We start from the raw sequence: 10,340 nt of genomic DNA on the forward strand, positions 1-10,340 counted from the left end.
AGCAGTTGAGTCAGTTCTGGTATAGTCAGGAAACTGCTCTGCGACTTGCACAGGAGGCAATTGCAGCTGTAGGAGAAGGTGGCAGGTGAGATTCAAATTTTGTTTCTCTAGTTGCCTTATAATCTAATGTAATATTTTGAATGTCCTTCCTGGATGACAGATTGTTTATAAGAAGTCTGAACTGTAATCTGCAAAAATTGTAGGTCATGATTTGCAGCACATGACAAATTAAGACCCACTTCAACACTGAGTTTAGAGACCCACTCAGAACTCTATTCGTTGTGGAATATCTTATCTCTGTTCCTTTTAATGTTTTCTAACCTGTTTCTTATCTTTATAAGTTACAGGCTGGGCGAGGTGGCTCACACCTGTAATCCCAGCACTTTGGGAGGCTGAGGCGGGCAGATCAATTGAGGTCAGGAGTTCAAGGCCAGCCTGGCCAACATGATGAAACCCCATTTTTACTAAAAATACAAAAAAATTACCCAGGTGCAGTGGCATGTGCCTGTAATACCAACTATTGGGGAGGAGTAGCAGGAGAATCACTTGAACCCGGGAGGCAGAGGTTGCAGTGAGCCGAGATCATGCCACCGCCCTCCAGCCTTGGTAAGAGAGCGAGACTCCATCTCAAAAAAAAACAAAAAAACAGACTTTTTTTTTTTTTTTGCTTTTTCTTCTCTTTATCATCTATGTAGAAGATACAGACTTTTAAGTACCAAATTCCTTAAAAGTGAAACACTATAGGCCGGGCGCAGTAGCTCAAGCCTGTAATCCCAGCACTTTGGGAGGCCGAGGCGGGTGGATCATGAGGTCAAGAGATCGAGACCATCCTGGTCAACACGGTGAAACCCCATCTCTACTAAAAATACAAAAAAAATTAGCTGGGCATGGTGGCGTGTGCCTGTAATCCCAGCTACTCAAGAGGCTGAGGCAGGAGAATTGCCTGAACCCAGGAGGCGGAGGTTGCGGTGAGCCGAGATCGCGCCATTGCACTCCAGCCTGGGTAATAAGAGCGAAACTCCGTCTCAAAAAAAAAAAAAAAAAAAAGTGAAACACTATAAAGTTTTTTCTCAACATTGACTATTACACTAGTTTGCATTATTATTTCCTGTAAGAAAATCTGAGCATTCAGACCTATATGTATTTTTTAGTGAAGTAGTTGTTAACACTGTAATCTCTCTATTAAAGGTGTTTCATGAGTGTGTTCATTTTGTTTTCTAGAATCGCATGTGTGAGTGCCCCCAGTGTTTACCAGAAACTCAGAGAGATGTGCAGAGAAGACTTTTCTGTATACATCTTTGAATATGACAAAAGATTTGCCATGTATGGAGAGGAGTTTATTTTCTATGATTACAATAATCCATTGGACTTACCCGAAAGAATTGCTGCACATAGTTTTGACATCGTACTAGCAGATCCTCCCTATCTTTCGGAGGAATGTCTCAGAAAAACATCAGAAACCATCAAGTACCTGACTCGGGGCAAGATTCTGCTGTGCACAGGTAGGTGCTGCATTACACGCCTCAGGAAAGTCACTGACAGTGGCTATTCAGGTCTTAAAGATCAAGAAGAAATCCTGAGTCCACCACTTCCTGTGTGACTTGTGAACAAATGATTTAACTCTTTGTGCCCTGGTTTCCTCATCTGTAAACTAGGACTGATAATATTCTCTGCCATTAAGGGTCCTAAAGAATTAAGTGACACATAAAGTACCCAACATTGAGTCTGGTGCATGGTGACTGCTTGATGACTATCAGGCATTACTTTTATGTTCCATCATCGTCAGTAGCAGTGCTGTTGATCCAACATCTACACTTTTATCAAAAAGAAATTTGGGATCTATAGAGTTCAAAGAGTAGACTAGGTTCCTTAAAGTAGAAGAGTTTTCTTACTGTTGAGATTGATACGCTTTTTTTGTTTTTCTCTGTAACCTCAAACCACTGGGCTAAGCAACCTCCCACCTCAGCCTCCCAAGTAGCTGGGACTTACAGGTATGCACCACCAGTCTGGGTTTGATATCCTTTCTTAAGGCAGGTATGGCAAAATTCAATAGAGGAAATCGGAGAACTTTAAGGTGGGAGGATTGCATGAGGCCAGGAGTTCTAAACCAGCCTAGGCAACATAGCAAGACTCCTGGCTGTTTTTAAAAACAGAAATTTTAAAATCAGCCAGGCGTGGTTGTGTGGGCCTACAGTCCCAGCCATACTGGAGGTAGAGGTGGGATGATCGCTTAGTCCCAGGAGGTGGAGACTACGGTGAGCTGTGATGGTGCCACTGCACTCCAGCCCGGGTGCAGAGCAAGACTGTCTCAAATAACAGAGAAAAATCTGAGAACTCAAATGTTGCCAACCGGCCGGTCTCTTTACTTCTGGGCACTCCTGGTGTCCACACCCTTGAGTACTGTTCCGGGCGCTATACCCCAGTCCGTCAGGGCCTTGCGTGTCCCCTAGACACCCTGCTGGGAGCAGGGCTGGGCCAGGAGTGGAGCCCCGGGGGGGCCTGTTCTGGTGCCACGGAGCTGCGTATGTGGGGAGGGCCGCTCTGTTTGCACACATACCGCGGTTCCCTGCACACTCGTTCACTCCGCTGCTCCCTTTGCTTTGTGCTCTGGCAGGCGGCGCTCTGGCCTCATGGACTATACATTTTAGTTTTAGGGGATTCTTTAAAAAAATAATAATAATAAGGGCCGGGCGCGGTGGCTCAAGCCTGTAATCTCAGCACTTTGGGAGGCTGAGGCGGGTGGATCACGAGGTCAAGAGATCGAGACCATCCCGGTCAACATGGTGAAACCCCGTCTCTACTAAAAATACAAAAACTAGCTGGGCATGGTGGCGCGTGCCTGTAATCCCAGCTACTCAGGAGGCTGAGGCAGGAGAATCGCTTGAACCCGGGAGGCGGAGGTTGCGGTGAGCCGAGATCGCGCCATTGCACTCCAGCCTGGGTAACAAGAGCGAAACTCCGTCTCAAAAAAAAAAAAAAAAAAAAAAAAAAAAAGTAAAATAGACCAAAGACAGGAAGCACTAACTCTGAGAAGAGTAACAGAGACCCAGGCACCTGCACTATGCCCCAGAGACCTGAAGGTCAGGAGCCACGGTTGCAGCTGCCCACAAGGACAGTATCGAAGCGGGAAGCCCCCAGTGCCTAACAGAGGGGACGGTGGGCTTTGGGGCTTTCTTTGGAAGCCCAAGATGGCAGAACACAACTTGTCTGAAGACATAAGACATTTGCTTTAGCGTAACCGAAAAGGTTTTGGGGAGCGTGGATCTGGGCACCGTGGGCTGTTGCTGAGAACTAAAATGTTAGCAACTGACCGATCTCTTTACTTCTCGGCACCGGTGGTGTCCACCACCCCAGGGAGGGCGGTGGCCTGCAAGGAGGGCACGGCAGGGCAGGGGCATCAGAGCTGGTTTGAAGATGAAGGCTGGAGTGTGGAGGGGAAGAGAGGGCAAGAATCAGGGCCATGGATGCCACCTCTTACCGGATGTCTCAGGGGAGCTGGCCGTGCGTGGAGGGCCCGGGGCGGGGAAAAATGGGGAGGAGATGGCAAAAGGTGGTGGGAATGCATTCGTACCTGTTTGCAAGATTGAATATTACTGAAAAAGGCTCTTGGCTCAACGTTGGGAAATGCTAGTTTTTAGTGATTATTTTTGTTTTCCATACACACACACACAATACGTGTGTGTGTGTGTGTGTGTGTGTGTGTGTGTGTGTAATCTGCTTCTAAATTTCTAAGTGTCCTGGCTCTGTAGAGGTAGGAAAATAATTCATTCAATAAAAAAGACATGGAAAAAAGTTGGTAAATTGCAAAAACATTGGAGAAGGTGACAGGGAATGTAAAGAAGGCTTGCTCCCCCTCCACCAACTTGTGAATTGTTACCTAAGTGCCCCCAGTGGTCCTGCTAGGGCCCCTCTCCCAGCTCACAATGCACTGAGCTCCTGCTGGGCTGTCACTCTCAGGATTCACTTGCTTTGTTCTCTTCAGGGGCCGTCATGGAAGAACAGGCAGCAGAACTCCTTGGAGTGAAGATGTGCACGTTTATTCCAAAACACACCCGGAACTTGGCAAATGAGTTTCGCTGTTACGTGAATTATGATTCTGGGCTGGACTGTCTGATCTAATTACAGATGGTGACATAACACAGGCGGGAAGCCTCTCACCTTCCCCCTTTTCTATTTTCCTAGTAGATGGAAAAGTTATAATCTCTTCCCCTTCCCCCAAAGCTGGAGCTCTCCCTGGCCTGATTTCCAAAATAAAGTACATGACCTTCACTATTGTTTCCTTAGGGAGGGCCTCCCTAGAGCTCAGTCTTCTGCCAACCTGAATCCATGGAATTCAAGCTGGAAGAAACCTTAGAACCTGTTTGGTCTACTCTCCTCATTTAACAGAACAGTTGCGTGGCTTACCCAAGGGCTGCTGAATGAGACAGGGCCTTGGCCTCTGCCTCGAGCCAGAGAAGTCTGGTAGCATCCCAGGACTTGTGAGGACTCCCACCCCCATGCCCCACCCCAGCCCTCCAAGGAGACAGACTTACCTCCATGAAATAAGGTAATGATCCAATAACTAGCATCTGAGAGCTTCCTGGGGCTCTCCTCCTCCTCCAGGTTCTAGCGGGGCTGCGAGGGATGACAGGTGCCCAGGTGCCCTCCCCACGTGGCTCAGCCTCAGGACCTTCCCTCTGAACTGCCCGAGAAAATGAAAGTGCATTGTGTAAATCAAACACCAGGACCAAAAAATGGAGCTGGGGAGTATGCTAGATTCTCACTATGCAGAAAATATTCCTCTGCCCATACCCCAGAGGACATCTCAGCAATCGGAAGTGAACACACCGCACGGCTGAGTCTCCAGGGCATCATGCTGAGTGAAAGAGCCGCCCCGCAAAGGTCACACACTGGATGTCTAGGTGTGGCATGCTCAGGGAGGAGAGACTTGTGGGTGCAGGGGGAATATCAGGATGGGGAGAAGGGGCTGGGCAGACCACAAAGGGAGTTCTCCTTGGTGCAGGTATGTTCTTTGTCTTGTCTGTGGTGGTGGCTTCGTCGTGAATCTGCACATGTGGCAGCACTGGGTAGAAAGACACACACACACACACACACACACACACACACAGAGAGAGAGAGAGAGAGATGAGCTCGTGTGAAACTGCTGAACATAGAATGGGGTCTGTGGGTTGAGCCAGTGTCCTTTTTCTGATTGTGACATTGCCCTGTAATTGCATCAGATGTTACCATTAGGTAAACTGGGTGAAGGGCATAAGGCCTATCAGTATATTTTTGCAATTTCCTGGGAATCTACAATCATTTCAAAATAAAAACTTTCTGAAAAATTAGCACCCTCTTTCTGGGAAAGGATTATACTTCCCCACCTCATATGACTTGCGTTAGCCAACAAAATGTGAAAGGAGGCGGGGTGTGGTGGCTCATACCTATAATCACAGCACTTTGGGAGGCCAAGGCAGGCAGATCACTTGAGTCCAGGAATTTGAGACCAGCCTGGGAAACATAGTGAAATCTTGTCTGTACAAAAAATACTATATATATATATATAATATATTAGCCAGGCATGGTGGCACACTCCTGTGGTTCCAGCTACTTGGGAGGCTGAAGTGGGAGGATCACCTGAGCCCAAGAGGCCAAGCTGCTGTGAACCCATGATTGTGCCACCACACTCCAGCCTGAGTGACAGAGCCAGACCCTGTCTCAAAAACAAGAACAGAAAAAACCCAAAATGTGAAAGGAAGTGATGTGTCATTTCCAAACTCTGGCTGTGGGTGGAGCAGGACCACAGCCTCTACCTGCCAGGGATGTGAGGAGAGCCAGAAATGAGCCTGTGTTATTGAACCAGGGCTCATCACCCCTGGAGCAAAACCCTGTCTGTTCTGACCAAGCCAGAAAGGAGGCCCAGGTTGGGGAACAGGCCTGGTCTTGCTAGTTTCTAAGCCCTCGCCTGCCCAACTTCTGGACAACTTTTAATTTAATTTAAAAATCACTCTTTGTGGTCCAGACGTGGTGGTTCACGCCTGTAATCCCAGCACTTTGGGAGGCCGACGTAGGTGTATCACCTGAGGGCAAGAGTTCGAGACCGGTCTGAACAACATGGTAAAACCCCATCTCTACTAAATACAAAAAGAAAAAAAAATTAGCCGGGCATGGTGGCACATGCCTGTAATCTCAGCTACTTGGGAGGCTGAGGCAGGAGAATTGCTTGAAACCAGGAGGCGGAGGTTGCAGTGAGCCAAGATCGCACCATTGCACTCCAGCCTGGGCAGCAAAAACAAAACTCCATCTCCAAAAACACAACAACAAACAAACAAATCACTCTTTTTGGTTGGGTGCATTGGGTCACACCTATAACCTCAGCACTTTGGGAGGCCGAGATGGGCAGATCACCTGAGGTCAGGAGTTCGAGACCAACCTGGCCAACATAGTGAAACCCTGTCTCTACTAAAAATACAAAAATTAGCTGGGTGTGGTGGCAGGCAACTGTATTCCCAGTATTCCCAGCTACTCAGAGGCTGAGGCAAGAGAATCGCTTGAACCTGGGAGGCAGAGGTTGCAGTGAGCTGAGATCGCAGCATTGTACTCCAGCCTGGGTGATGAGAACGAAACAACGTCTCAAACCCAAAAAGTCACTGTTTTTATGAGACATTGGTATTTTTATCAGTGTACAAGCACCTGGCCTCTGTATTCAGTAAGTGTTCTTTAAAAAATAACTCCTACCTTATTATTTCCATATGTAGTTTGCTCTGTATGTAGTATGTAACAAATTACATACAGAGCAAAGTACATATGGAAATAATAAGGTAGGGGTTATTTTGTTTGTTATATTTTGTTAATAATAACAAGGCAGGAAGGGGTTATTTAGTTTGTTACTGTAATTTGTTACATTATAGTAACAAATTACATACAGAAATGCAATGTTTAACTTAGGAACTGTGAGCGAATAGTAGTCTAGAAATAACAGAATTGCAGTTGTGCTATAAATCCAGCGTTTAGTTGAAGAGAAACCTTATTTCTTCACAGGAGGGGAGGGAGAGAAGGAACAAAGTTGGATTCCTATCAAAAGATGTATAAACATTGTAACTTAGGAGGCTTATGAAATGAGGTAATGACATTTTTTTGTTTAATAAGCAGCCAACATGTTTCATGGCTTTGGACCTCAGCGTGATTTTGATTTTAGGAAATCTGTGTTTATATATGATCCACTTCTAGGTTTCATAAAAGGCCTTCTGTACCTCTGCAACCTTATATTAAAAAAGAAATAAAACTCATTAGGTCTAGAGTGTTCCTTGGGGCAGTTAATCAGGTGGGAGGCATGGGGCTGCGCAATGCTCACAGTCAGTCATGCCATCAGGAACCCCCAAAGCACCCTCACCTCCTGTACCTTAGCAAAGCACTGCAAAGCTTAAAAGGAATGTTTTTTGTTTGTTTGATTTTTGAGATGGAGGCCTGCTCTGTTACCCAGGCTGGAGTTTAGTGGCATGATCTTGGCTCACTGCAGCCTCTGCCTCCCAGGTTCAAGCAGTTCTCTTGCCTCAGCCTCCTGAATTTTTACCAAAATGTTTTTTGGAATTTTTTATTTACAAAAAATAAAATTTTTGTGTTTTTAGTAGAGACAGGGTTTCACTATGTTGGCCAGGCTAATCTTGAACGCCTGATCTCAGGTGATCTGCCTGTCTTGGCCTCCCAGAGTTTCTGGGATTACAGGGGTGAGCCACTGTGCCCAGCCAAAAAGAGTGATTTTTAAAGCTGGGACTACAGGCCACCACACCCAGCTAATTCTTTGTATTTTTAGTAGAGTTGGGGTTTCACCGTGTTAACCAGGATGACCTCATGATCTCCTGACCTCGTGATCCACCTGCATCATCCTCCTAAAGTGCTGAAATTATAGGCGTGAGCTACCTTGCCCGGCCTAAAAGGAATGCTTCAATCCACGTCTTTTTAAGTCCTTCCTGATGAGTGGGGAGGGGCAGAATAATAATTTCTGTTTTGCTAACAAAATTCCAGTATTTTGCAGAAACTCCTCAGATGTGTGTCTGGGGTGATGCGGACCTGAACAGCAAGAACAGATGAAAGGCAGGGGGAACTTTAGGACCCCATTTCAGATGGGGTACTATACTCTTTCCCCTTCTATTCCTTCCTAAAATCAGAGCTAGCACCAGTTACTAAAAATGACAATTTCCGGGTCCGGGTACGGTGGCTCATGCCTGTAATCCCAGCACTTTGAGAGGCTGAGGCGGGTGGATCACGAGATCAAGAGATCGAGACCATCGGGGTCAACATGGTGAAACCCCGTCTCTACTTAAAATACAGAAAATTAGCTGGGCATGGTGGCGCGTGCCTGTAATCCCAGCTACTCAGGAGGCTGAGGCGGGAGAATTGCCTGAACCCAGGAGGCGGAGGTTGCGGTGAGCCGAGATCGTACCATTGCACTCCAGACTGGGTAACAAGGGCGAAACTCTGTCTCAAAAAAAAAAAAAAAAAAAAGAAGAAAAATTATGACAATTTCCCTGCTGAAAGAGATGCGATATGACATAATGAGATAACTGGTCCCTGACTATGGAACTGTTGGTATTTGCAAAGTGTTTTTGGGTTGCTGTTCCCAAATGATTCCATTTGTATAGAACAACCATATAATTGAAATATTATCACTTGGGGGCTGGTGCTGTGGCTCATGCCTGTAATCCCACCACTTTGGGAGTCTGAGGTGGGTGGATCATTTGGGGTCAGAAGTTCGAGACCAGCCTGGCCAACATGGTGAAACCCCATCTCTACTAAAAATACAAAAAATTAGCCAGGCGTGGTGGTGGGCACCTGTAATCTCAGCTACTCAGGAGGCTGAGGCAGGAGAATTGCTTGAATCCAGGAGGCAGAGGTTGCAGTGAGCTGAGATCGTGCCACTGCACTCTAGCCTGGGCGATAGAGCAATACTCCGTCTCAAAAAAAAAAAAAAAAAAAAAAAGATATTCAGTAACCAGCAAAGCATCTCCATTCCAAGGGTTTCCACAGAATCCTCCAGGTAGAATTCATGTGAAGGAAACATGCTTTTCTGGAAGGAGGGGAAGAAGCTCTGAAATGTACAGTATCATGTGTTACTCCTCTACAAAGTCTGGGCATGGAGGGAGATGTGTGAGATGAGCCAAGTGGATCTGGGAGTGGGGAGATGTCTTTGAACTTTGGCTGGCACAATTTCTCTAGCCAGTAAACCTCCTTATTTGTTTGATAAAACACAACACCTACCTCCCATCTCTGCACCGTCCCCCCACTCCCAAACCCCCTCACACACACAAAAAAAAACCACCTTCAGTTTTTACAAGAGAACAAAATTCTGTCCCAGGAAGATCTTATTATTCATTAAAACAGTGCCTTCCCAAACTTAGCCACCACCTGTAATTTTAAAATATTCTATTTAAATGCTGCTGCCCAGTGAAAATTCTAGATTTTGTTTTCTTTTTTATTTGTCAGTGATTTCTTTTTTTTGTTTGTTTGTTTGTTTGTTTTTCCCAAGAAGGAGTTTTACTCTTGTTGCCCAGGCTGGAGTGCAATGACGCGATCTTGGCTCACTGCACCTCTGCCTCCTGGGTTCAAGCGATTCTCCTGCCTCAGCCACCCAAGTAGTTGGGATTATAGTCACACACCATCAAGCCCAGCTAATTTTTTTGTATCTGTAGTAGAGATGGGGTTTCACTGTGTTGGTCAGGCTGGTCTTAAACTCCTGAGCTCAGGTGATCCGCCTGCCAAAGTGCTGGGATTACAGGCGTAAGCCACTGCACCCAGCCCAGAGATTTCATTTTAAACTTAATCTTTTATACAAAAAAAGTCACTTGTAAGTGACAGATGCCTCCTAAAGCAACACAACATGCAGAAAGCTTAGCTTGATGTTTGTTTTCAGTGTGGCTTATAAATGACTGGGGTGATGCGTTCACGCCCACTATGTGCCAGGCACTGTGCCAGGTGCTTCATCAACAGTGCTGAATCCTCACAGGGACTCTAAGAGTGGGGTGCTGTGACCTCATTTCACACAGAAGGAAAATGAAGCTTAGTGAGGTGAAGGGAGCGGGTTCATAGATCGGCACCCAGGTGCAAGGTGCTGGAGCAGCTTTGCCTTTTCATCGTTTTAGTGGAGGAGGGAGATCGTCTTGCTTGCCACGGCTTTGCAGGAGCTGGGTGACTGGATCCAGGCAGGTGCCCAGTAGATCATCACTAAGTGGATGAATGTACGGTACAGAGAAAAAACAGAGACTGTCTTTCTGGATCTTAGGACAGAAAGCTCATTTCTTGTGTTGGGAATGTGCTACCTTTTAGGAAGCTGAGGTTAGTTAAACTCATCATTAATGCAGTGA

At 46.3% G+C, this 10,340-nt stretch overlaps 1 protein-coding gene across 2 annotated transcripts in view; it reads left to right on the plus strand.

The window, feature by feature from the left end:
- EEF1AKMT1 (EEF1A lysine methyltransferase 1) overlaps nucleotides 1-4,269 on the plus strand; it is a 52,993-nt gene extending 48,724 nt beyond the window's left edge. For both annotated transcript variants that reach the window (XM_003944251.4, XM_039473308.2), the window contains exons 3-5: nucleotides 3-85; nucleotides 1,222-1,502; nucleotides 3,983-4,269. In XM_003944251.4, the coding sequence (XP_003944300.1) occupies nucleotides 3-85; nucleotides 1,222-1,502; nucleotides 3,983-4,119 (501 nt within the window). In that variant the 3' untranslated portion in view covers nucleotides 4,120-4,269. The remainder of the gene's footprint in view (nucleotides 1-2; nucleotides 86-1,221; nucleotides 1,503-3,982) is intronic.
- The last annotated feature ends 6,071 nt before the right edge of the window (nucleotides 4,270-10,340 follow it).

This window comes from Saimiri boliviensis, chromosome 16 (genome assembly GCF_048565385.1).
Source record: "Saimiri boliviensis isolate mSaiBol1 chromosome 16, mSaiBol1.pri, whole genome shotgun sequence".
Lineage (NCBI taxonomy): Eukaryota > Metazoa > Chordata > Mammalia > Primates > Cebidae > Saimiri > Saimiri boliviensis.